This window comes from Elephas maximus, chromosome 21, assembly GCF_024166365.1.
Source record: "Elephas maximus indicus isolate mEleMax1 chromosome 21, mEleMax1 primary haplotype, whole genome shotgun sequence".
Lineage (NCBI taxonomy): Eukaryota > Metazoa > Chordata > Mammalia > Proboscidea > Elephantidae > Elephas > Elephas maximus.
Window position 1 is genome coordinate 23,517,190 of NC_064839.1, and position 27,873 is coordinate 23,545,062.

Here is a 27,873-nt window from a genome sequence, read left to right on the forward strand (position 1 = left end):
AAAAAAAACGTTTTTTCCAAAATAGCAACTACCTGAATTTTTCAAGGCGGAGTGACTTTTAAGGGCACAGTCTCAAAATGACTAAAACCTGTTCTCCTGGATATCAGAATCCTCACAATCATCTTTTAAATGAAGGCTGAGTGTTCACTTAGACACAATAAAATTCAGCGATGAGACAGAGCTTAGTTGTAGCTTCTAGAAGGCACTCAGATTCCATCAGCATAGAAAAATATGGCAACAAAGTAGAGAAGTTAACTGGTAAACTCATTTCTCAGTGCATGAAGGTTTTCTCATTGCTAGCTGAATATGGTGACCTATTTTCTCTAATTAGTAACTGAGGAAGGAGGGGCGGCAGGGAAGGTAGTTGAAGGTTTTGTGAACGGTTTCTTCTGATCCAGGCTACTTACTTGGGAACAGCCTAGAGTAGCAGAAAGGGCCATGACTACTTGGTTTCCAACCTCCATGCCACCACTTCCCCAGGGGGGACCTTGCACAAGATACTTTGCTGCTGACCTCAGAGGCATCATCTATGAAACAGATACTAATACAAAGATGGTCAAAATAATGTGGAAGCAAGCTATTTTTAACTTACAAATCAGAACAATTTAAAGGTAGCTTGCTTCAGGTTAACATTTTCAAGTCTTCCCATAAATATTTTTAGGGCTAAGAAAGAAGTTTTGGCTAAAGACCAACAAGAATGACCTTTGATGAGATTCTTAGGGTCCCTAAAAATGAATGGTGTCATACATTTTAAAACTAGCAGCAACTGGAGATTTTAACTTCAAAAAGTATAGTGTAGACTGGTTAAAACAGAAGACTTAACAGTAGGAGTCAAGCCCTGCCAGTAACTGTAACCCTGCCGAGTAGTTAATCTCTGCACCTCAGTTTTTTCATCTTGGAAGCAGACATGATACTTTACAACTTTGGGCATCACAAAAAATAATACAGTAAATATGGATGCCTTTTGGGCTTACAGATTGAAAATGTATAACAAAGATATTATAGTGCATATTCTCATAAAAAATTGAGAATCCATAAAGCTCATGTATCAGAAAAAGAAGACGGTAACCCTAACTGGCCAAATGAAGGGGCAAAGTCAGCCCTTCCGACTCCCCCCAACTGCTTACAAATGCTATTAAGATGTGGAAAATGACTTAATGTCTTAGTCATTAAACCTGTCCTGAAATCTACCTTCAGGTGGTTTTAAGTCCTGGGGAAGGGACTGCTAGCTGCTGGCACAAACACGAGCTTTCTCTTCCTGTTACGCACACAGCCGAATTATATTTCTGGCTTCCCTTGCAGTGAGGGTGTGACCATGTTAAAAACCCATTGCAGCGGAGTCAATTCTGATTCACAGTGACCCTAAAGGACAGAGTAGAACTGCCCCATAGGGTTTACAAGGAGAAGCTGGCTGGTTGATTCAAGCAGCCAACCTTTTGGTTAGCAGCCATAGCTCTTAACCACTGTACCACCAGGGCTCTGTGGCCACGTTAGCCAATAGAACTTGAATGGATATGTGCTATTTCCAGACACAGCTTTTAAAAGATGTTTCCTCCTTGCTCTCTTTTCCTTTTCTTCTGGCTAGATGTAAATAGCCACAAAACCCTATGACAGTCTTCTCAGATAAGGTTGTAAGTGCAAGAATTAAGCCCTAATGCCTGAAATGCAACTGTATGCAACAGCTGTGAAAATCATTTCCCTTAGGCTGAGTAGAAATACAAGGTTCCAGGTGGAGAATGACTGCCCTAGGAGAAGATGGAACTATATGATTAAAGGAGCCTGGGCCCTGTAACTATGAAGAAATCCTTACATAAACTAAATGACTCATGAATTCGGAGGTCTATTTGTTTTAGCAGCTAATATTACCCCAACTTAAAAAAAAAAAAAAAAATAGATCACCCTAAACTATTTTTTGCTTTAAGGGATTAAAAAGAATGCAAACAAACTGATTATCCATGCTTCTTTCTCTACATTATACAAATGGTTTATACAACTAATTCTGATATGGTGGTGAATTTTATAATCAGTCAACACAAAGTTAGACACCTTTAAAGTTTAATGAAAAAGTAGATAATCTTACTTTCCAATGACAAATTCAATTACCACTTCAAGAATAAAAAGATGTATCTATACACTGACTTTACATACATCAAGAAAAACTGGACTTTAAAGCCCTGAAGTTTCCAAGGTCTTCACCCTCCTCCATACAGGCCCAGTATTCTTCAATGGGCCTGCTGATTTTAAAAACAGAAAGTGAAGACATTGCTCAAATGCAATGCTTTGTCTTTCATTTGTACCACTCACCGATGTTTCATTCTCAGTATCCTGGGCTTACCAGGATGTGGTCCAAAGCAAACCAGCCTAAATTTTTAAGAAAAAATACTGTCCAGGAACTTCATTCCCTATCCTTTCCTCTCCTATGAAGACGCTGTCCCCACTCGCATTATTCTGAACAATGTGTTGATGTTGTTGCTTCGAATTGCATCCCGACAAGCAGTGATCACCTGGTTCTTTGGTTTTCCAACTGTATGAGAGAAACATCAATTAGTGTGAGCCAAAAGATTACGGTAAGTAAAATTATAAATCAGAGGCCAGTTTTAAAATAATATAAAACTAGGGTGAAAAGAGCTCTGTGATATTATACGAATCTAATTTATCTTAACCACTCCCTGAAAAAGTAATTCTGTGGGGAATTTATCAAACCAAACCCAGAGACCATCTCTGACCTAGAGACTAGAAGTCAGTGTGACATAAAAGGACCAAAGTTCATGCCTATCAGCAAGGTGATTTCTAAAAGGGGGTCAGAAGGAGCACTGACCCGGAACAGCAGAATTCAGGTGTAATCTCCAGCTATAGCTCTCCATCCTTTGGGTTCATTCTATTTTTCTAAATTTTTAAGTGGGATGCTCAACTCATAAATTTCCAGTCCTCTCTCTTCCTAATAGGAGCCCTTATGGCTATCCATATCCTCCTGGGTATATGTCACTAGGTTATAGGGGATGCAGCAAGTTCTAAGAAAAGGGGCTGGAGGTTTTCTTTCCCTTTGAAGTTGAGAGACTGACTAAAACCAAACTGGAGGCTCACTGACTGAACTCCAGTGACTGGTGCCAGCCTGAATGGTAAAGGTATGCTACTCTAGGCCCCAACACGAACTCCCAAATACTACCACCTTCACCAAAAAGTCTCCAGGAGTTGTGCTATGAAAAGACTTACCCCGCAGATGGCCTGCTCTTTGTATCGCTTGATTTACTGCTTTTAGGTTTCCCAACAGCTCTGTATGATTGTTACAGCGAATTTTATAGCCATTTAGCAAATCCTTATTAAGGTCATATAGTTCCATATAGCGACTCTTCATTGTTTTCCTTTGTAAACCGATAGAAATACAACATCATTCTACCTCAATATAGTAGACTTAAGTGGAAAAACAGGCAAACATCTTAGACTTATAAAGAAGACACTATTTTTAGCTATCTTCACTAAAACAGGGCAACTGCTAAAATCTGCTTTGAAAACACTGAGACAGTTTCCTCAACATATTTTATTCCTTCCACATGAAAGGAAAAGAAGTGGTCTTTGTTGGCTATTGGTCCGTGGTTTGTCTGGATTCAGGAAGTGCCCACTGTCCCCCACTGGGTAGGGGGAAGTGAGCAAGGGGATCAGCTATCCTCTCAGTTCCAGCTTATCATTTGAGGAATGAGACCTAGACTTAACAAAGTATTTTTAGGCAACTATCTCATTCCGCTTTATATTTTATCAAGGTTTTAAAGACAAAAAAGTATAAAATTAAAAACACAATGAGATACTACTGTAAAGGATTAAAATTTAAAACCTGATAATGCTGGCAAGGGTGTGGAGCCACTACAGCTCTCATACATCACTGGCAGGAACGCAAAAGGGTACAGCCACTTCGGAAAATGGTGTGGCACAGACAGTTCCTATATGACCCGTTACAAGGTATTTCTCCAAGAGAAATGAAAACGTATGTTCACCAAAAACCTGTATGTGAATGTGTATGTCTGTTTTATTCACAATCACCCAAGTCTGGATACAACCCAAATGTCCATCAAACATTGAATGTTAAATAAATTATGGCATATCCATACAATGGACTACTACTCAGCAATGAAAAGGAACGAATTACTGATACATCCAACAATACTGATGAATCTCAAAGGCAAGTGAAAGAAGCCAGACTCAAAAGCCTATATACTGTATGATTCCATTTATATGGCATTTTGAAAAAGGTAAAACTATAGGGAGAGCCTGGTGGGTGCCAAGGACTGGGGGTGAGGGCCAGGCACTGACTGCAAAGGGGAAACAAGGGTGACAGAAATGTTCTATATCTTGATTGTAGCAGTGGCAGCACAATTGTATAAGTTTCTCAAAATTCATAGAGCTGTGTATTTTAAAAGGATGTATTTGCAGCATGTTTATATAAGTATCAATTACTGACTTAAAAAATAAAAACAAATATATACAACTGAGAGCCTCTAAAAGAAATATAATTCAGGCAGGAAAGAAGGAATTTAGAGGTTGGTGATCACTTTCCTTCAGCTCTACACAGTTAAATGCTGAGAGCCAACAATATCTTTTTGACAGTTAAAAAAGCCCAAGAGAGAGAAACTAAGTGAACAAGTAGGAGCCCAAGAGATAAAACTGGACCAAAAAGGCAAAAATCTGATGTACCTCAGAGAAAATAACTGGTAGCAAGAGGTAAAAATAACCGGAAAGTAAGAGGTAAAATTATCTCAACTTACAGATGATATGAGTATATATCTGGAAAACTAAACAATATAATTTAGTAAAGTAGCAGATGATAAAATCAACATATAAAAATCAGTAGTGTTCATACAGACTAACAGAAGACCATTTAGAAGATATTATGTGGAAGGAAGAGCCATTTACAATTACAAGAAAGAAAATACCTAGGGTTAAATTTAACAAGAAATGTCTAAAACCTACCTGAAGAAAACCATAAAACATTCCTGAAAGACACAAAACATGACCTGAACAAACAGAAAGACAAACCATGTGTCCTGGGAAAGGAAGACCCAACATCACAACATGAGCTTCAGCCATCACTGGTCAGCTATGTCACTGAATTCGCCTCAGTACGCTTTACTGCCAAGATGAATTTTATATCCAAGCAAACTAAAAGCTAGACTTGCACATATTTGCCTTTAATTCTTGCATTGTAAAATACCCATTCATAAAAACTCATAGAACAAATCTTGGTTAACCAGGTGAAGAAACAGGACACTGCCAGGATCCCAGAAGCTTCCCTGTATGTCTTTTCTGAATACAGTCCCTCTGCCCCTAAGAGAAAACACCACTTTAAATGACAGTCTCTTCCCTGCTTTTCTTTATATTGTCATCATCTCTGTGTGCTTCACAAACTATGTTAATGTTTTCAAACTATATAAATGAAAGCATGTACAACATATTCAAGTCTCATTTCTTTCAATCTCCACTATGTTTGCAAGATCGGTTCATGTTGTTACAAGCCACTGAGGACCATTCATTCTCATTACTCTATAGTATTCCATTGTACAAATATGTCACGATTTACCCAGTATACTGTTGATGTAAGTTCGGATTGTTTCCACTTTGGAGTTCTTATGAACAATGCTTTTATGAAGATTATTTCCCAAGTATCCTGGCCGATACGTGCACGAGTTTCTCTAGGCATTAAAACTGGGAGTGGAATTGCTGGGTCATAAGGCATGAAGATTTTCACATCACCGATAATGCCAAGCTGTTTTCCAGTCATCATACCAACGTACACTCCTACTCGCGTCTGCGAGTTGCTGCTATTCCACATGGCTCACGTTTTTGACCTTGCACCTGTCCTAGCCATGGTAAATACTCACATGTCCCTCATCAGACGAGCATCCTCAGCTCGGACCAGCAAACTTCGGATCAGATTAGAGTTATCAGCCATGTCAGCACTGAGTTTCTGATGCACTGAATGATATTCATCCACCTAGAGACCATGAACAGTCAGGAATTAAGACGGCCTCAGACACTTCCTAGACACTAGAAACATTGGGGAAGCACTAGCCACCAGAATCCGAGGCCCTTTTCTGCCCTCTGTTCACTCCTACCATCTTAGCTAACCCCCATTATTTCGTCTCCTCCTCAACAAAATAGTCCACGCTGCCTCCATTACACAGGATGACACTCCATTTGGATGCTCCCCGCGTCTTAGCATCAGGCGCCCTACCAACACAAACAGGAACGTTTCAGGGATTTGAAATGGGAATGTTGTTATAATTTGGGACCAATCATAATCTTCCTTCTTTTGTTTTCTGATGTTGAATTTCAGTTGTTGGAAAGTACTAGACCAACCAACAAGATGAAGGGGTAGCAAAGGAAGATGTTAATATGACATATATATTTTTTAAGTATTCCTCTAGCCCAAACAAGAGCTAACCACTCACTTTTATAGAAGAAATCTTTTAACTAAGTGAACTCTCCAATACTAGTTCAATTACGATTTTTGAAATTTGCAAAAATTCTTTAAAACATGACTGTATTATATAACCTAAGTATATTTTTAGTATCCTTAAAGAAACATTTCAAACATTAGACTACCACATTCTCACAAATACACCCACTACGTGCCCTCACCTTAACCAGCACCTTTCGTAACTCCTCGAAGTAGGCAGGGAAATCGGCTTCCACCTGAAGGTCTTCAATAGCAAAAAATGATGCCAGTGACTGGATGATATCACCAGCCAAGTCGATATCATCGGTATTTACAGTGATCTAATAAGAGAAAAGCCAGGCAAGGTTAGCATCCTCAGATAGTAAACAATTTATCTGAAATAGTACCTGAACTTCACCATAGCCAACACATTCACAGAGCGTGTATTTGTATGTGGTGATGGATAAGACAAGGTCCAGCCCTCGAGAATATTACAAACTACATCCGTTATTTCCAGCAGATGGCAAAAAAGATTAATCCTCAAGCTTTATAAACTAAAGGAGAAAATCATTCAAACAGTGAAGACGTGTGTTCACCTCTGTATTCTCAACTCTTTCCAAATCAGAGAAGGAAAGGTAGAAGGGAAGGAGAGAAACTGCTGCTCTACAGTACAGGCAGTCCCCGGGTTATAAACATCCTACTTGTACAAACCAATCCCCTCACCACCACCACCACCACAAAAGCCTATTATATAAAAAAATTGAGGTACACACAATGGTTCGTAATAACAAACAGGCACTACTTTGCAACGTACATCAAAACATTATTATTATTATGTAAAGATGTTTGTGTATATCTGGAAGGGTTTCTTCACTGTTTTTTATGCACAGAAAGGTAACTATATACTATATACTAAGACAAACATTTGACTAACTGATGTTAGATACAAACCATACCTAACCATTCTGACTTACGCACAAATTCAAATTAAAGACACCTAGAGAACAGAACTCATTTGTAATCCCGGGACTGCCGGTATTCCCCACGGTCCGAGATGATAACACTAACAGACTAAATTGAAATACGTGCTTTATGGCCTTGAGACCGCTGCTTCTGGATGCCTGACTGGCATCCTGGGCTTCGCTTTGCAAAGAATGGCAAAGATTACATGAGAAATTGGTGCCCCGTGAGCCGTATATGTCTCTATGGCAACCATCAACAACATGACGTGAACAGTACCTCTCCACTAGGTTTCACTTTTATATACAGCTGGCCACCGTTCCGCAACGATGTGAAACACACTCGGAATGGAGCATTCTGAATGTTACTGTCCTCTGGTAACAGGAAGTTCTGGCTGAGCCATATTACAACCTTAAAAATGAATACAATGAAATGAACTTCCATTTTTAAAGTACAGTCATTCTTGAGAAGAACAGTTACCCTTCTTTCTAGATTTACTGCTTGGTTGAAAAGCAAAAAAGAATTATTCCTCACCTCCCACCAAGAAAACACTAACCACACTCTCTTTTTCCACCTCATACAAGTTCTCAAGTAGCATTCAAAATTATTTCTGGCCCCACAACATGCATGATTTTAGAGCCTTTTCCCCTTAGAGATAATCTGAGATGCACTATATAAATAGTTCAAGTATGATGCTAATTCTCTTCACACGGTAGCTCTTTTGTGGGTGTATCCTTGACTGTGTTATCTGCTTAAAATACCATTCTATTCTTTAAAAAACGTTCAATGAAGTCTACATGCACACACACCACAGACACAGGACACATTCGCATCCTGAGTAAAGCATAAGTTTGAATGTTAATACTTTCCAGTGGTTTGCAACAGTAAGAACCATCTGTGAGGTCTTTTGAAAGGGCCCATCTATGGAGCTTCTGGTTCCACAGACCAGGCAAGGCCCTGAGAATCTACCTGATTAAAAAGCCTCACTGAGAATTCTGATGCCCAGACACTGGTATTAGACCTTGAAGCTTTGCAAGGTGCTTTGACACTAACTATGTAATCCTCAAGGCCTCCCTATGAGATGGGTTACATTATAAATACACATTATTTATACACTTACAAATAAGAAAACTGAGGCTCAAATTGGTGAGGGGGATTCCCCAAGATCACTAATAATTTACTTAGCTGAGGTAGTGCTTGAACCCCCCAAAATTCCAAGCTCCATGTTCCCTCTCTTTCCATCTTGATACAGGTTCCTCATGAAACACGAGGTCAGAACAGCCACACTAAGGCTGTCACCAGAGAGAGAGGAATTTAAACTGGTAAGAATTCACCTGTGACACTGGACTAAACCAAAAGCAGTTTCCTGAATAAACCAAACACTTTAAAGGGCAGCGTAGCAGGGGCAGGGGTTTGGGGACATCTAGGTCAATTGGCATATTAAAATCTATTAAGAAAACATTCCGCATCCCACTTTGGAGAGTGGCGTCTGGGGTCTTAAATGCTAGCAGGCGGCCCATCTAAGATGCAGCAACTGGTCTCAACCCACCTGGAACAAAGGAGAATGAAGAACACCAAAGACAAAAGGTAATTATGAGCCCAAGAGACAGAAAAGGAGAATGAAGAACACCAAAGACGAAAGGTAATTATGAGCCCAAGAGACAGAAAGGGCCACACAAATCAGAGACTACATCAGCCTGAGACCAGAAGAACTAGATGGTGCGCAGCTACAACCGATGACTGCCCCGACAGGGAACACAACAGAGAATCCCTGAGGGAGCAGGAGAACAGTGGGTTGCAGACCTCAAATTTTCATAAAAAGACCAGACTTAATGGCTTGACTAAGACTAGAAAGACCCCAGAAGTCTTGGTCCCCAGACCTTCTGTTAGCCCAAGACAGGAACCATCCCCAAAGCCAACTCTTCAGACAGGGATTGGACTGGACCATAAGATAGAAAATGATACTGGTGAGGAGTGAGCTTCTTGGATCAAGTAAATACATGTGACTATGTGGGCAGCTCCTGTCTGTAGGGGAGATGAGAAGGCAGAGGAGGACAGAAGCTGACTGAACGGACACGGAAATACAGGGTGGAGAGAAGGAGTGTGCTGTCTCATTAGGGAGGGAGCAACTAGTAGTATATAGCAAAGTATATATAAATTTTTATATGAGAGACTGGCTTGATTTGTAGACTTTCACTTAAAGCACAATAAAAATTAAAAAAAAATAATAATAATTCACCTGTGACTAAGGATTACTCAGGTAAATAATATCCGTATTCTTTCAAAGTGAGAGAAAATATTTTAGCAATATTTTTATTACAGGTTACAAGCCAAATCCAAGCTACCTAACTCTTTCATGTCATATTTACTGCTACCAACATAACACATTGATGTAATTTCCCCCCTTCTAGGAAATAGCATCTAGAGGATTCTAAAGTGCAAAAGTATTGAAAGAAAAAAGCAAGGTACTCACCCTCTGCGCCCGTTCAGCAATGACAAAGTTAACATAACTGAGTGGCTCGGTGGCAGAGTCTGGGCTGGTCAGCGCATACATGGAGAACCGGGGGAGCTGTCTTGTCAATTCAAATACATGAAACTGGGTGCTATGGCCAACCAATGGAACACAAGAGAATGTTTTGTGTACAATGTTGTTTCAAAGTGCAAGGCCCCCAAAATAAATATAAAATAACCATTGGGCCACCAAGTTGATATTTAAGGGTTTCACTGAAGAAAACCCCCAAAATTTGAGGGCTAAATGTCTTCAGTCATAGGGCTTGGGATCTAGAGACAGCATGGGTCTACACATATACACACACATGCACCAAGGGTTTACAAAAACCTAATAGAAATGTGAAAATGCTTTTATCTTCCACAAATCTAGTGTCTTGTTTTTTGGTGTTTAGTTTGTTTGTTTTTTCCCACTAGCTGAAGTTATATATAACCCTAATATGAAGGTGCGTTCTAGCCCGATAGCCTTAGTGGCCAAAATTGGAGTTGACAAATCATCAATGTATATGTGACGTCATCTGATTAAAAACAGAAAATTACCATCTAAAACTTACATACCCTTTACTTTTTGAGAGATTTCAAATTAGGGAAAGAAAAGGTTATGGGAACCCTGATTGGGTGAGCAGAACCATTAGATGCCTTCTCTGGCCCTGCAGATTCCCTGGCGTAATGGAAAATCTACTCATCTCGTCCTCCTCTAACTGCTGCTTGGGAATGAGCTGTGAATGGTAAAGGGTCACCTGCTCCTGTAACCCACGAAGGCTTTCAAGTGCAGATCCACGGGGACATCTTTGGGAGGTGTCACTGGGATGCAGATGGAGTTGGAGAGGTTGTGAACGCTGGGGTGTACCACGTGGCTTTCACCTATAAAAATTCCCTCTGCAAAAATCAGTACTGCTCGGATAATGGTGTCTGCAGGGCAAAGGGAGAACAGCAATTCAAGAACTGCTCCAGGATGGCCCTGGTGCCCACACACACCAGTTGGAAATAATTTCTTACCATTAGAAGTGGAAATGCACAATTCTGTGTGAGGAGCCTGAGTCTCACTCCCCAGATTGACTGAGAGGGTGGTGTGGAGCTTGGTATTGGCTGGGATAATGCCCCGATGCCCATCAGCCTCACTCAATGGACTGCTTGACTCGGCCTGCAAAACAACCCCCTGGCTTCCAACTTAACTGTGAACTGTTACACCTGCAAGAATGCTGACCATGCTGCACCGGTGGTAGAAGGAGCCTACACCCTGGCAGACACGGACACTCATTCTTTCAACCCTCCCGGTCATTCTCTACTCTTCTGCTCCACTTCCCCTTCACGTTAGGACCCACCTTGGTGTTTTCCTCATAGTTACGGAGTTCCAGCAACAGATTCTGTTTTTTCTGGCTGAGCTCCCGGATAAGGTCCTGCTCCACACTTGTGTCCATGAGGTTCCCCTGCACCTCGGCAGTGCCTGGCAGGTAGCCCCGGACTGAAGAGAGGAAAAAATCCTCTCCAGACCTCAGAATATCTCAAATAAAGACATCAATTGCCTGTTCTTAAAAACCAAAAGCCTAAGTTCTTGACTCCCCAACCTAAGTGAATTTTTTAGAACTAGAAGATCTCAATGCAAACACATTATAGAGGAATTCCCCGGCATTTTGACCCAGTTTACTTTCTCCGTCCACTGAGCAGCAGATCAGCTGTACGTGGCCGTCCATCCGGTAATCGCCCTCCACCACGCCAGCAATTGCAGAAGAAAAGTTGTCTTTAAAGATGACCTCCCCAGTTCGGTCACTTCGAGCATCGACCTAAAAATCAAACAAGAACTTGAAAAATCCCTTAGGGAACAGTTTTTTAAAAAACACACAATTTTGAAGTTAACATCAGCTTTAAAGATTATTTAGCTTAGCAGTTTTCAAGAGTGCTCCATGGAGCCCTGAGGCTTCTCAGGAGGGACCTATGACCACTGGGGGCAAGAGAGACCATAGGCGCCTCAACCAGCTCTGCTTCTTCTCTTTTTTAATAAAAGCTGTTTTACATAGTGGCCTTCCATTTGAAGACATGGGTGTATAGGACATAAGGACATGGGCTCTGTTATGGATGGAATCATGTCCCTCCAAAATACGTGCTGTAAATCCTAACCTCTATGCCTGTGGTTATAATCCCATCTGGGAATGGACTGTCTTTGTTATGTTAACGAGGCAGGGTTAGTGCAGGGTGTGCTTTGAGTCAATCTCTTTTGAGATATAAAAGAGATTAAATAAGCACTCCAGGAAGCAGAGATAGGGGAAGAGAGAGGCCAAGCCACATGAAAATCGCCCAGGAGCAGAAGCACAAAGAGACAAGGACCTTCCTCCAGAGCCGACACAGAAAGTCTTCCTCTAGAGCCAGCACCCTGAATTCGGACTTCTAGCCTCCTAAACTGTGAGAATATAAATTTCTGTGTATTAAAGCCACCCATCCGTGGTATTTCTGTTATAGCAGCACTCGATAACTAAGACAGGCTCCATGGCCAAAGTGCACAGGTTCAGATTCCAGCTCTGGCCACTTGCTGCCTGTGAGATCTTGATTAAGTTTCTTAACCGTTCTGCACTTGGTCTCCTCCCCTGGGGATCAACAAGAACACAGGCAAGAGAACAGTACCTACATCTCACAGAGTTGCAACGAGGACTTAAGGAGGTAACACGTGTAAAGCACCGAGAACGGTGCCTGGCACATTAAGGAACACGATGAATGACCTCTCTGTATGAAAACATCATCCTTATTTATAAAGTTTGAAAAACTTTGAATTAGCCCAATCTTGTTTTTTTGTACCACACAACCTTTTAAAACAACCCTGCTAAGAGTCCCTCGGCCAAATAAAAACTACCCAGATACCTCGGGGAGCTTGCCTCTCCTCTTTGAGTCTCTTCCCAAGACACTGAGCAATGAACTGACTAACTCATCAGCAATAAATGCAGCTCTCAAACACTAATACAGAAAACCAGTGAAAATGATGATTCTGTTTCCAGCAAGAACATGGGGATTATCGATAGCACTTGGTGGATTTGAACTGCCAACATTTTGGTTAGCAGCTATTGCACTTAACCGCTACGCCAACAGAGTTTCCAATAAAAGGTTAGCGTGGTAAAATCTGGTACAACAGTCATTTCCATGACCAATGCCATTCACTATTTTTGTCTTTTCATAAACATCCTTCTGGGTAAAAGTCTGCAACCAAAAAATAAGGTAAGGACGCGGTCATGTCCTACTACCAGCCACTGCCTGTGTCTGAAGTACATCACCCTCAAGTATCCGTGTTATCGAGCAAGTCTGAAAATTACAGATACTAATGCCTGTGACGCGTGATGAACGACCTGTATTTTACCAAGGCTCTCAGCACATCAGTATAACCCTCTGACTCACGCTGAACTTGCTTCTTTCTAGTTAAAGCCTAGCTACTTAACAGCCTCCGGCACTGCAATTCTACATTATTTAGCAAACACAAAGGGCTCATTCGCTAACTAAGAAGCAGGACTCCAAATTAATATTCCTGTGGACATTCTGCTCCTTTGCTTTATCCAACTTGGAGGTTTTGCCCTCCGACAGAGGGTGGCTCTCCAACTCAACAAATGACCTACCAAAGCCAAAGTTAATTTGCTAATAATACTTATTTCGTATTTCTGCACCTACATTCACAAACTAGATCTGTAGATTTTCCTTCTCCGCTATTTCTGTTAACAGTTTTTACACTTACATAATAACGGTGTAATTTTCGTATCTTTTTTTAATGCTCTGGAACAGATTATAAAACAGAAAGTCCTTACAAAACATTTGGCCATAAGAACATCTAGGGACAGAATCATATTTAGAGGTAACTCTTAGATAACTGTCTCGATTTGTTTCACTGTTATCAGTCTAGTAGTTTTAAAATTCTTGAATCAATCCTAATTAATGTTTCCCCAGAAAATGGTCCAGTTTATGGACTTTCAAATTTCTTAAGAAGCTACCAGTCTTTCCTGATAATTTTTAGTGCCCACACCAAAGACAAAGCCAAGTGGAGAAGAGGTAAACAACATAACAACTTTTTCAGAATTTGTTCTTCATACAGCACCAAAGGAAGGCTACAGGGTACTGGCCAGCAGTAAAGAAAATGAAAGAAGAATAGAAAAGGCAGCAATCAGCGACCTCCTTCAGGCAATCCAATATTAACAGACAAGAGCCTGGGCAAACAGAATCCATGCAGATCTGCTGGCTACTCAGGCAGGCTCTAACAAGGCAATCCAGACTTGCTAAAGACTATACAAAATTCTACGTTGAAGTTAAAAAAGAATAAAAGCAAAAAGATTTTATTCTGAAGTTATACCTGGGAAAACGATATGTTATCATCATTCTTCCCATTAAATCTAAGTTTTCTGTCAGTTTTGAAGGCTGATTAGAAAAGAGTAATTCTTAGGTTATTAAAATCTTCTTTCTTCACCGGCCTACGCCTAGAATCAACCTGATTAAATGGATTTTCCCTCCTTCAAGGAAAAAATATAGAAAGAATCTTCCTGGAGATTTTCCTTGAAACAGGGCTTACAAGGCTGAGAAGACAGCCACTTGTTCTGTAGTGCCTGCCAACTACAGAGGGAAGAAAAAATGTGGAAAGATTGTGACCTTAACTCTGCTTCTCAGGAGGTGTACGTTTTCATGTTACTTTCTGGTTCATACAACCTCTCCCAAAATACATCTCCAGCAATTATTAATTTGAATTCTACCTCTGCTCTGCTACTTAAACATACCTTTCCATTGGACCAACCAGTTATCAGTTCAGGCACTCCATCACAATTCAGATCAAAAGCATGAATGCTCATGGCATGATTTTTGGACTGAAAAATAATTCCAAGAATTAGCATACTCAACAAGCATAACATCTCTCCATATCAGAGGCTGAATCATACTAACTTTAATTCTCCAGTATCGGGTCGTTTTGTCATAAACTCCAACTGTGCCATTGGAAAGGGCGTAACCAAATCGACTGCCATACATGGGACAAAGAGAGGTGATTACCTGAAAAAAGAATATGTAAAATATAACATCTTTTCATTAAGGCTCAATCTAATGCAAACTATAGTTTAATAAAACTGCAGGTTTAGCTTACACGTGTGTTAAAATTAGACTTAAATGCATTTCCAATCCATGCGTGAGAAATATATTCCTCTTCTCTCTGATTCATGTCATCTACTTCGAAGTTGGATAATCAGATTTAAATAAACTCACAAAGTTTGGTGTTTCAGATCAAGATTAAGTGACAAGTTTCAGCAAATTATAAATAAATAAATAAAATTGAGGGATTAAGGAGGAAATTCTTGCTGAGCACACAAGATCTAAAATAATGTTCAACAGATGTTATAAATACAACCCAAAACGTTTTAACGGTTATTCCAGTTTTCCCTTAATTTATAATGTCCTACAGTCTAATTTTTAAAAATAAGACTTGTAACAATTCACAACTGAATGTCTCTTATATGTATACATTTCTATAACACCATTTATTGTTTGCTAGAAGACTTTTTTTTTTTTTATAATCCCTTGAAAAGTGAAAGCCCACTTTGTATGTGTATGTAACAATACATAGAATATGTACATTATACAGAAATACTTAGAGGACTATTCAAGGAATTAAAATCCTTAACCCACTGTTGTCAAGTCAATTCTGACTCACAGCAACACTACAGGACAGGGTAGAACTGCCCCATAGGGTTTCCAAGGAGTGGCTGGTGGAGTTGCACTGCCGACCTTTTTGTTAGCAGCCGAGCTCTTAACCACTGTGCCACTAGGGCTCCTAAACATCCTTAGAAGGATAAAGTTTTAGCTAATGGACAAGATTATCTCAACATTAAAACAAAAGCTTAATGATCTCTGTGATCCTGCAGATCTACTCTCTACTGCTGAATCTAATACGAGAGGTATTCGGAAGTAAACTGCACAGAGCAGGGAACAGTTTCATCATTTCCTCTAGACCTACAGCTTTTCTACAAAACCACGAACTTCACTTAACTTGGAATACAAAGTGCTCCGTAGGATTCTAGAATTATCTAGCTCAAGGCATTCTTTTGGCAATATTTAATAATACTCAACGGTCAAATGAATTCTGATTTTGCTGACCTGGGAAAAGACATTTGAGCCAGGAGCAAAATCAAACTAAAAGGACAGGAAAATGATCTCATAAATGAACAATTTTACAAATGCCACATTTTTATAAGTTTATCCCCAGATTCCTAAGTCCCTCAGTCTCTTTCAATAGTTCATTACAGGTAGTCCCCGACTTACAACGTATTCGAGTTATGATGAACTGTACTTAAAACTGTTCTTTTTTTTTTTCCATAATCTGTGTATTTTGTGGGAGGGTGTATTTTTATGTATTATGCATTAAAATATATCTGTAAGTTTATATTAATGTTTTCAACTCCCAAAGACAAATAAAGATCAGATTTACAAAGATACTGATAGCAAAAGGTAATGGAAAATTTTTAAAAAATGAAGTATTTGTACTACATTAGAACCAACTTATGATGGAATCCCAGGAACAGAACCCTGTCGTAAGCCAGGGCCTACATGTAGTTTCTCTCTTCTGTGCACTTACAGAATCCACCAGCACCACCACCAGGTGCTGATTCATACCCTATGCCTGTCGGAGTAGAACTGTGCTCCACAGGGCTTTCGAGGCTATGACCTTTCAGAAGCAGATCACCAGGCCTTTCTTCCAAGATGCCTCTGCGTGAATGCGAACTTCCGACCTCTGAGTAGCAGCTGAGCATGTAACTGTTTGTGCAACCCAGAGACATCAGAAGGTCCACAGTCACCTCAACCCCTAACTCTATTACATATTCTTCTGTCCTTCCCAAGGATTTAGGAAAAAGATGTGTCTAAGAATATATCTTCTTCACATCTAGTGTGGACAGTAAACAGAAATCCAACAAAACCTAAATAATTCCTATGAAATGGGGAAAAATTTACAGTAAATTGGAATGAAAGGGATATGATAATACAGGACACAACACCTACAGGCCAATGATTCTCAAGGCTTTTTTGCGGGGCAGGGGGTCACAAACCCCTTTAAGAATCTAATGGAAGCTAAGGACCCTGTCTCCAGAAGCGCACACACAAACGTATACGCATAAAATAGACGCCCCGTACAGTCACACATCTTCAGACTGACGTTCTGACACTCATTTCTCCCTTTCGTCTTCACTCTATCAACACCTATCATTTTATAACTATAATAACTGTGAACATATAAAAAGTACAGCACAACTATGTGAAGATCTATGACTCTCACTATATAAGTGTGTGTGATTAATTACTTTCATGTGTGGCGGTTCTTAGCCATGGTCTTGTGGCTCCCACCCAGCTGACTGAGTGGAGCTGTGCAAGTAAGATAATTACAGCCCATTGGGGAGATTGGTCAGTTTTGCCTTAAAAGAGCCAATTCCAGAGCACAGAGGAGAGGCCACGACCACCAAAGCAGCAGAGACCTGAAGCAGAGACCCACAGGAGATGGCGCAGTGGGCTTCTCAGCCCACGAAGCAAGAAAGCTAAGTGTCTTTGGGCAGAGACTGAGGGCCAAAGAGAAGTCTATGCCTGACCCATGAACTTGCGACTTGCCAACCTCCACAATCGCATAAGCCATTTCCTTTATATGACTCCGGAGTTCTGTGAGACATTGCAGTGAATTGGGGAACCCGAAGACAAGAGGGAGAGTACTGAGGCGAAAGGGAGTAGTTGATGTTAGAGATGATGGAGTGCTACACCAGCTTAGAAAAGTTAGACATTTGGGACATCTTTGACCTCCGCCTCATAGGAACCAGCTCTGTTCTGATCCTTATAGAAGAAATTATTTAAAATCATTGATAACACTTTATATATCAATGTTCAAGTTTTGCTTTTTGGTCTCCTTTTGTAAATGTGAGGGAACAGGAGTCTGACTTTCCTAGACAACTTTTGAAGGAACAGGCGAGAAGCAAGCAGCTGGAGGAGTGGTCAAGATCTGTGCTGGAGCCAAGCTTTTCACACAGACTCCCAAGCACTGCCTGACTAAGTCTTCCAGGCTCCCACCGTGCTGTGCTCGAAGGCTCCCTTCTGCTGGGTTTTTTTTTTCCATTTACAATGTTCACAAGCCATTGCTCCTTTCCCCTCCTCCATCTTTAATTCAGAACATCCTAATTCTGTCCTCTGTTTCAGTCCTGCCCAATCCCTGAAAACTACCAGCAAATACCCTAAGAATGTCAAAATTTCAGAAGATGAAGACTATCCTTAGATGATCCTTAAAAAACAAAGTTTAAACTCAGGTTCGATTACATGAGTGATTCTAATCACAACAAAACCAGCCAGTTCTCTAATACCTGAATTTCTAAGTTTTCCCTCAGAGATGTACGTAAAAAAAAGTACCTTAATTTGGATGAAGAGAAAAAAAAGTATAAAATCTCATTTATGCACTTCAGTCCCATTTAATACATATGATGTGGAGGAAGAGGAGGAGGCAAAAAGGTTTAGATCCTGGCCATGTCACTTAATAGCTGTGTGGCCTTGGGTAAGTAACTTAACACCCAGGGGCCCCAGTTTCCTAATCTGTAAAAATGAGAATAATGATAATACCTTCCCAATAGGGTGCTGTAAAATAGGGTGCTGTAAAAATTAAACAAATTAGGTAGCATTAATGTAAAGCATATAGAACAGAGCCTGGCATATATTAGGCACGATATAAATAGTTGCCATAAGTATTATTATTTATATTAAGGAGCCCTGGTGGTGCAGTGGCTAAAGCATTCAGCTGTTAACCAAAAGGTTAGTGGTTCGAACCCACTAGCCGCTCTGTGGGAGACAGATGTGGCAGTCTACTTCCGTAAAGATTTACAGCCTTGGAAACCCTATGGGGCAGTTCTACTCTGTCCTGTAGGGTCGCTCTGAGTCGGAATGGACTCAATGGCACTGAATTTGGTTTTGGATTGGGTTTTTTGACGGCAGGGGGAATTAAGTCATTACAGGAAATGCCTTTATGTGTACAATTAAATTCAATAGTTTTTCTTTGTTTAATCAGTCTTTCCAAAATATTTATCTTAATACACATTTTTTAAATGCTTCTTTCTCTCTAACGTACACCTCTGTTTCATCACTACAGTTTTTATCTTAAAACTACCTGGGTGATAAGAAGATGTCCCAGCGTTCTCATCTGATGTGACATTTGACTGTGCCGATCTATCCTGCCCAAAGTTAGCAGAATTCTGAGGTGGCACTTCTTACCTCTGTTTCTGTCATTTCTGCCACAATCTCATCTTCCTTAAAAACTCTGATATCAAAATCCTCAGATCCAACAAGAAGCTGAAGCAGGGAGGGGGAAATCACACATATTCAGTTTAGTTACATGAACACAGCAAAATTTAAATAAACAAAACAAAAAGATACAGTACTTTGTACGCTGCTACTAAACCAAAACCAAACCCACTGCTGTCAATTCCAACTCAAAGTGACCCTACAGAACAGAGTAGAACTGCCACCTGGGGTTTCCAAGGAGTGGCTGGTGGATTGCAACCACCGAGCTTTTGACCACCAGCCCACTGCTTAACCACTGTACCACAAGGGCTCCATGCTGTCACTGTCACCAAGAATTCCAACTCTCCAATAACCCAGTTCTCAGGAAGGCTCCCACTAATGGGAAGGTCAACAGATGCTGCTGGTGAAGGAAAAGTGGCTACCACCGATTTTATCCTGCCATGTGACTGCATTCCTCTTCCTTCACCAAACCAAAAAACGAAAACTGCTGTCGAGTTGATTCCAAGTCATAATGACCTTGTACAACAGAGTAGAACTGTCCTAAGGGTTTCCAAGGCCGTAAATCTCTACAGAAACAGACTGCCACATCTTTCTCCTGCGGAGCAGCTCGTGGGTTCAAACTACCGACCCTTCAGTTAGCAGTCGGATGCTTAACCACTGCGCCACCAGGGCTCCTCTATTCTTTCATCAAGTAGCCGAAAACACTCCCTGGTTCAGTGCCTTTCCCCACCTATGAAGGAAGCCCTGTTTCAAGTGCCAGAGCCCAGTATCCATGGGAGGAGCCCTGGTGGTAGCACAATGGTTACGCAATTGGCTGCTAACTGAAGGGTTGGAGGTTTGAACCTACCTAGCAGCTCTGTGGGAGAAAGACCTAGCAATCGGCTCCTATAAAGAGTACAGCCTGGAAACCTCTATGGGGCAGTTCTACTCTGTCACATGGGGTCACTATGAGTTGAAACTGATTCAACAGCACTCAACAACAACAGTATCCACGGACACAAGAGCAGTAAGTCGGCACCTCACACCGACTGGCCGCTCATGAAGTTAATTTCTAGGGTAAACATTAGAATCATTTCAAAGGCTCAGAGCTAGTCAGTCTTTAAAATTTTAGATTCTTGGGAAAGCTAGCCAAAATTGAAAACCACTTACTAACATGGTTTTAAAACATTAGAAGCAAATTATAAGAGACTGTGACTATGACTGAGGGCCTATTAACTGTTCTGCTCCCTCTTCCCTTCCTGGGTCTTGGAAACTCGTGGCCTTGATCTTTGTATTAGATAAACGCAAGTGGCTTATTGTTCAGGAGAGGAAAAAAAAAAGACAAGTGAGGCCAGTTAGCTCATCACTTAGGCAACAGAACACCCAGATCAACCATGAGATGCTAACATTTCTCTCAACGGTAAGATCGCTGTCACGGAAAAATCATTCAACTGAACACACAAGAGGTATCATCCCCCCACATACCTCTTTCTTCCCGTCACTGTCAAAGTCACACAAGGCCAAGGAATGAACATTATCTCCAGTAACCTGAAAATAAAGCCAAAAATTATTAACATGCCATCGGCTTTCACTTAACCCATTTATACCACCTACACAAAAGAGAGGATTGTACAAACTACCAATAGATGTTATTCAAAGTACTCGTATCTTTTTTTAATGTACAGAACTGAAGTATGTTTATTATGCAGAACAGTCAATGGTTAGAAATTAAAAAAAAAAAAACAACTAAAGAACATTCAAAGTAAAAATATTTAAGAGTACCAAAGAGAATGTTTTGCTCCTCATACCGTCCAAAAGAGATCACTTCCTTCATGATCAAAACCCTGCAGGGCACAATTTCCACCAATAATTGCAAGAGGAGAGGAAATGTCTCCCAAAGTTCCCAACACAATTGCATTTGCCCCATCTGCTACCTAAGAAGAAAAAGAAGACACACAATCTCAGATGCAACGGTGTGCGGGCATGGCAGAGCTAACGTCAATCTATATTTTTATGTGGAAACTCATATTCCTCCGCCATTATCTATTAGATGCTACGCTGTCCCCTCCGAGGCTGGTGAGGGCTGTCCGCTGAGGACAGTCACTGTGGTTTATGCCCGGACAAGCACAGATCCAGAATTAACTCAGGCCCTTTGCCTCTCACACTAACCTACCACAGTAATCTGGGGCTCTCTATGATCTCCAGGTTCTAGAGGTCAAATTTTCCAAAGAATCAAGGATTTATGCCTTTAAGCACCCAAACCATGTTAAACACTTTTAACCATGTTAGATGGATACTTAGTCCCCAATTCTCTTACTAGTACTTGTTTTAAATGTAAAGTTCCCAAAAAGTACAAAGAATAGTAAAACAAACACCCACATTCCCATTACCCAGAACTGATAAATGTCTCTGACTTCCTTAATAAAGTACATTAAGAATAATTTAATTTCTTTTTGAAATAAATTTAAAAGAGTTAATGTTATTTCCAGATAAATAAGTATGGCTAATTTTGTTTTGTTTTGTTTTTGCTTCCCTATCTTTTCTATAATAAATATGAATTACTTGGGTATGAAAGTTGCAGTAGCCATTTAGGAAGGATGCAGTAAGGGCGTCTCCTACAAACTACTGTACTAAACTCTATCGTAAGGCCACCAGGAGACCTGTTTGCTGGCCTCCTGACTCTTGGCTGAATTCTCAATAGGATGTCTTGACAAATGGCAGTATCACAGATACACCTCATGAGAGACAAGCTGGAATGTCACCAAGTGGTTACCAGCCATGACTAAGTAAGTTCCAAGTACATAAACAGATATAAATGGCAAAATCTCCATGCTTTTTAACTACAACAGCCACAATATAAACACACCAAAACACATGTCTGATCTCTTTTAAGCATAAAAAACAATGGACATGAATGGGTAGTAGGCATGGTTATACCGGGATACACTTGCCTCTCTGTAGAACAGATCTGAATTATTATAGACATCGTAAGCCAACAAATTAGTCTGTGTTCCCACTAAAAGAGTATCACAGCCAAGCTGAGGGTTCAATACTCCTGCAGTCAGGCAGCTGACTGCCTGGTTAATGTTGAGAAGAGAGACATCGGACTCCAGGGGACTCTGGATGACTCTGGATGCACTGAAATGCTGGCTCCGTGTATGTGGATTGTGAATAAAAATCTAAAACAAAAACAGTTAAATACACTCCCTTAAAATACCAAAAAGGTAAAATTAACATCACATTTTTTTTTAAAGAATCGAGTTAGTAACAGATATCAACATTAACAAGAAGTCACTTTAGTCGCCTACAAGGTTGAAAACACTCACACACTGTTCTGTGCATGGCTCACTTTCAGGCTGTGGAAATCCAGTGGTTCTTGGCCTTATAAAGAACAAGGTAACGAAAAAGATTTGTTGTTAGGTGCCATCCAGTCAATTCTGACTCATGGCGACCCCATGCGTGCAGAATAGAACTGCTCTATAAGGTTTTCAAGGCTGTGACCTTTCAGAAGCCAACTGCCAGGCCTGTCTTCCAAGGCACCTCTGGGAGTTCAAGCAGCCAACCCTTTGGTTAATAACTGAGCGCTTAACCATTTGCACCACCCAAGGACTCCTGAACAAGATCTCCCATTGCCATCCTGTCAATTCTGACTCATAGCGACCCTATAGGACAGACTGGAACTGTCCCATAGGTTTTCTAAGAGGTGGCTGGTGAATTTGAACTGCCGACCTTTTGGTTAGCAGCCACTGCTCTTAACCTCTGTGCCCTTCCATGCTACCTACCAGCAGGATATCAAGACACTCTGACGAACCAGTCTTTTTCCGATGGAACTTACGAGGTTGCTACCAGCTACAATGTGATTGTTACACACCAAGATCACGGAAAACAGAGTAATAAGCCCTTCCCTTTTTAGTATCTTTCATCCAAGCACCTAACAAGTTTACTTCTTAACCCTTAAAACATTCCGGCAGTTAGCAAATATGTTCTACAAGCATAAACTGCATCATAGAGATCAAGCTTCTTGAAGGTTTTCATAGTCTATCTCAGAATAACTGGTCCAAAGATAATAAATTCAGCAGCTTCAGCTATCATAAATATAATCACCTGAGTGTCCGCATCGATCATTCGACTTCCTCGAGCTTCATCTGTAAAAAGGTCTGGACTAGAACACATATTTCAAGAAGGGCAATATCACTCCCAAGGGGAACACTGGGGCTGGGATGGAATCTTAGACATTAGAAAAGGGCCACAGTACAAAAAGATATACAGTATATCAACAGCATTAAAATTTCATTGGGGACATCATCATTGTCTAAAAAAAGCTCCACACTGGGGTGATAGGAAAAAAAACGGTTGGCGAACACTAGACTAGATGCCCTTTCTAGTTCTAAAATTCAGTAATTTTAAACGAGTACTTTATTCCTTTGGTATAAATCCAAAGAGGATTAACTTTAAATTATTACTTAAACAAGGTAGCATATTCCATAAAGAATAATTTTCAAAAGAATTGACCAGAAACATAAAAAAAACAGTATGCAGTTACTGAATATAGCGTTCATGTTTCTATAATAGTTCTCATTTGTGTGATACTTTACAGCATGCTTTTATACCAAAGAAATGAAATACTCATCCAGGGTTATTGTGAGGTCAAATGCACTACAACCCAGGATTTACAGATGAGGAAACTGGCCCTTTCGTAATGTCTCCTGACTGGCAAGTAACAGGACTAAGACATGAAGCCTGGTCTCTGGCTCTAGACCTTAAGCTCTAGCCACAAATCTTACTTTCTTCTGTAACAGTTCTGGGCTGAACAAAAGAATTCTAACAGTATTCTAGTAATTAAATATGCTGAGAAAGACCAGGAGGGGAAATAACTTATGGACACCATACTCATTGCTACTGGAATGGAAAGAGTTTGGGGTCTGTTGCCAAGGGCAAGAGTCCCAGGAGTCACACTTCTCCCCAGTTTCCCTCCTGTTATTCTCTGCTGGCAGAGATCGAGGCCCCAGGGAGACCCACTTGTCCCTCAGGCAAGGAAAGAGCCAAGCCCAGTCACACAACAAATGGACCACTCCCATGCCTATGACTTTAAGCTCCTTCCAAAGGACTGGCTGAAGTTCACACAGCGTTTAGTCTAGCTAAGAAGATGTGCTGACAATATAAATTCAACTGACCACTCACTCAGCTCCATAGCGAGAGAAAAATGTCTACAGAGAACGCTAATGTTTATCCTGCAAGGCCCTTTTTTAAATATCCTTGCTGGGTCTCAGAGACCGATCCCAGTCTGTCAGCGGCGTGTTCACAACTGTGTCCTACGCAAAATGACAAAAGTCATTATTTCAGAGTTCAGTGGTCAAGAACTTTAGCCTTAACTGTAAATTGTTTTTGAAGGAGACTATATTCATGTATTACTTGGATCATAAAATACTGTCATTGTTGTTGTTAGGTGCCATCGAATCAGTTCCAACTCATAGCTACCCTACATACCACAGAACGAAACACTGCCTGGTCCTGCGCCATAGTCACAATCATTGTTATGCTTGAGCCCATTGTTGCAGCCACTGTGTCAATCCACCTTGCTGAGGGTCTTCCTCTCTACCACTGACCCTGTTATCTTTTTAAAGTCTCAAGATAAAAGATCAGGCCAGAACTTTTCAGGTTTGTTTAGAGCTCTGAACACAAAGGCACCAGGCCTTCTTACTTTTTTTCCCTCTATCTTTAGAAACTTATCATAGATTTAAGCATTCCTGCTTCCCACTCAGGCCACATTCTAATGTAAGACCTTCCACAGGGATCTCTGCCTGGTCTCCTGCTTCTACTCTTACACCCACCTCCCCACACCCCATTGCAGTACATTTTCACATAGCAACCAGAGTTATCCTTTACCTAAAAGACAAGTCAGATCCCAACACCCACTTTATCAAAACTCTCAGTGGCTTCCCAACATACCCAATATGAAAACCAATGTGTTGACCATGGCCCACAAAACCCTATATGATCTAGCTCCTGGCTACCTCATGTTAGTGGGAGCCATCGAGTCGATTTCAACTCATAGCTCCATGTGACAGAGTAGAACTGCCCCCAAAGGGTTTTTTAGGCTGTAATCTTGGAGCCCTGGTGGTACAGTGGTTAAGAGCTTGGCTGCTAAACACAAGGTCGGCCGCTCGAATCCACCTGCCATTTCTTGGATACCCTATGGGGCAGTTCTACTCTGTCCTATAAGGTCGCTATGAGTTGGAACCGACTCGATGGCAACCGTTTGTTTTTTAATCTTTACGGGAGGACACTTCCAGGTCTTTCTCTCATGGGGCCGCAGGGTGGGTTTGAACCACCAACCTTTTGGTTAGCGGCTGAGCACTTAACCATTGTGCCATCTAGGCAACCTCATGGCCTCTCTCATACCTTTCCAGCCCCAGCAACCTCCTTGTGCTCCTGAAACACACCAAGCATATCTCCACTTCAAGGCCTCTGCACTTGCTGATCCTTCTGCCTGGAGGTATCTGCACTTACCCCAGATACCTGCAGGCCTTGTTTCCTCATTTCCTTCAAAACTGTGGTCACATTTTGTCATCTGCAGTGCCTCCTAACAATAACAGCAGCTAACACTGTCACGTACCACTGCACTTAGCGCTTTACTCCATTATATCAGATATGAAAATGAATCATTACTTTCTACTTATGTATCCCAAGGAGTGTCATAGGAGATAATATACAACATAGGTGAGTGTCTTGAAAACTATAAAGCATTATACAAATGCTAGCTTAAAAAATCCATACCTGGTCTGAGAACATGCTTTCTAGTCTCATTTCCACCACTTTCTAGTCAAGTGGCCTCGGACACTGTTCTGAACCTCTATATCTAATCAGTAAAGTGGGAATAAGAAAAATGAAATACTAACAGCTAACAATTATTGAGCAGTTCCTAGATACCAAGCACTTTACATGTATTAACTTATTTAATCCTCTTAACAGCTCCGTGTGGCAGATACTATTATTAAGTATCTTGCCTAAGGTCACAAAATGTGGTAGTCAACTTCCATAAAGATTACAGCCATGGAAAGATGGGGCAGTCTGCTTCCATAAAGATTACAGTTCTACCTGGTGGAATAGTGGTTAAGTGGTATGGCTGCTAACCAAAAGGTCTGTGGATCGAATTCACCAGGTGCTCCTTGGAAACTCTATTGAGCAGTTCTACCCTGTTCTATACGGTCGACTATAAGTCGGAATCGACTTGACGGCAGTGGGTTTGGTTTTTGGGTTACTCTGTCCTATAGGGTCACTATGAGTTGGAATCCACTCATAGGTGGAGCCAGGATCCACCACTCCTGTGTTGAGCTGCTGCCCTTGGCCTCATGTAACAAGGCTTTGTACCTGTTAGTTTTTCTCCTTGGTTACACTGTATTCCATGCCTCCATCAGAACACAGTGCACAATTTGTTTTCTTTGCTGCCCTTCTGGACTGTAAATTTTCTAAAAGCAAGGACTCCAGCTTCATCTTCAAATCCCCAACACGCAGCACAAAGCAAACTTTCAATAAAAGTCTAGTGAATGTTGAATGTGTCTTTTTCATCTTTGTGACTCCCACACCTTGCACACCAGCTGGCACCTTATGTTTAGTGAATAAATTATGGGCAAAGACCTGAATGTACATGGATAAAGGTCAAGAGTATAATTTCAGTCATTTGGTTGAAGGATCTTTGTATTCGTTAATTTTTCTGTAAAGCTGTTTGGCTTCACAGGAAGTGTGTGACAGTGGGAAAAGTTCCCGAGTGGCTGAAAGAGGCCAGGGGCTAGATTCCGGGGTCAGCTACCACTGTTAATCCTAACCAAGCCCCTTCCCTTCTCAGGGCCTCAGCTTCCCTATCTGTACTGGGATTCCGACACTGCCCGAGTCTAAGCGCCTGACAATCAGAAACAGTTAACTACTCAGACAAGCCGTTTGTGCGTGATCTCATTGCTCCTCGCAGGATGGACAGCAACTAGCTGGCTACTGGTCGCCTGGCAACCCTGGCTGGGGGCGGGGTCACAGGGGCCAGCCAGCCGAGGTCGCAGACTCCGCGCGGTGGAGCGGGTTACCTTGTCCGCTTGCGTGGCGGCCGCCAGGCACGGGTGGGTCCCGTCGTAGCGCCCTACGGCCACCATGCGAGGGCTGATTTTGTGGCGCAGCTTCAGAGTGAACACGGGCAGCAGCATGATGGCGGAGGCCCAGGGAGGAGAGCTGGCGGCCCGAGGCTGGAGCAGCGGAGCCGGCCTCACCCACCGCGGTGAGGGCCGCAGGGACAACACCAGTCCGGCTGGCAGGGGGCTCCAGCAGCCTTAAGCTGGGCACTAAACGGCGCGGACGAAGGCAGACCCGGGACGAAGGCAGCCCCGGACCGCCGGCTCTTTCTGCGGCTGCGCAGGCCCGCCCACTTCCTTCAGCGGCCACGGAGGCCCGGCTCTGCTCCTTGTGCGGCTGCGCAGTCAGGCCCCTGCACGGGGCTGAAGGGGGGCTCTTTTTCGGTGAATTTACCAGCTTGAGGTTCGTCTCCACTGACGTATGTACGGTGGCCGTGTCTGAGCCAGGGCATCCCCCGGAGATCCCCCGTCTAGCACCACAACCAACCTGCTGCGCCCGTTCATACTCCACACGCTGCTACTGTACTTCGGAGTCATTCGTTCAATAAATACGCCCTAAACGCCTTCGTACCCTGCCGTTGCATTGGACGTTACATCAGTGCAAACCACAGT

The 27,873-nt window shown here is 41.6% G+C and overlaps 1 protein-coding gene across 4 annotated transcripts; it reads right to left on the reverse strand.

Moving 5' to 3' along the window:
• Window positions 1–2,021: 2,021 nt before the first annotated feature.
• Window positions 2,022–27,542, reverse strand: BBS2 (Bardet-Biedl syndrome 2). Of its 4 annotated transcripts, XM_049864112.1 has the most exons (17): window positions 27,220–27,542; window positions 22,096–22,323; window positions 20,953–21,078; window positions 20,630–20,692; window positions 19,136–19,213; window positions 14,798–14,902; window positions 14,635–14,721; window positions 11,544–11,679; window positions 11,221–11,360; window positions 10,895–11,039; window positions 10,636–10,807; window positions 9,861–9,990; window positions 7,667–7,798; window positions 6,631–6,768; window positions 5,871–5,983; window positions 3,214–3,362; window positions 2,023–2,524 (listed from the first exon to the last, which is right to left on the reverse strand). In XM_049864112.1, the coding sequence occupies exons 1-17, from the start codon at window positions 27,334–27,336 to the stop codon at window positions 2,418–2,420; spliced, it is 2,166 nt and encodes a 721-aa protein (XP_049720069.1). In that variant the 5' UTR covers window positions 27,337–27,542; the 3' UTR covers window positions 2,023–2,417. The 4 variants fall into 4 exon arrangements, with proteins under 4 accessions (XP_049720068.1, XP_049720072.1, XP_049720069.1 ...); XM_049864111.1 differs by having other exon boundaries at window positions 2,022–2,524; window positions 10,636–11,039; XM_049864113.1 differs by lacking the exons at window positions 10,895–11,039; window positions 11,221–11,360.
• Between the last annotated feature and the right edge of the window lie 331 nt (window positions 27,543–27,873).

Excerpts from the sequence above, each read along its gene's own strand:
- BBS2 (XM_049864111.1), bottom strand. The coding sequence starts at position 27,336 with ATGCTGCTGCCCGTGTTCACTCTGAAGCTGCGCCACAAAATCAGCCCT. Across the intron at positions 21,079-22,095 it reads CAGATCTGTTCTACAGAGAG|GTAGCAGATGGGGCAAATGC; the intron begins GCAAGTGTATCC and ends TTTTCTTCTTAG. Across the intron at positions 11,361-11,543 it reads CTGCTCAGTGGACGGAGAAA|TCCGGGGCTACCTGCCAGGC; the intron begins GTAAACTGGGTC and ends TCCTCTCTTCAG.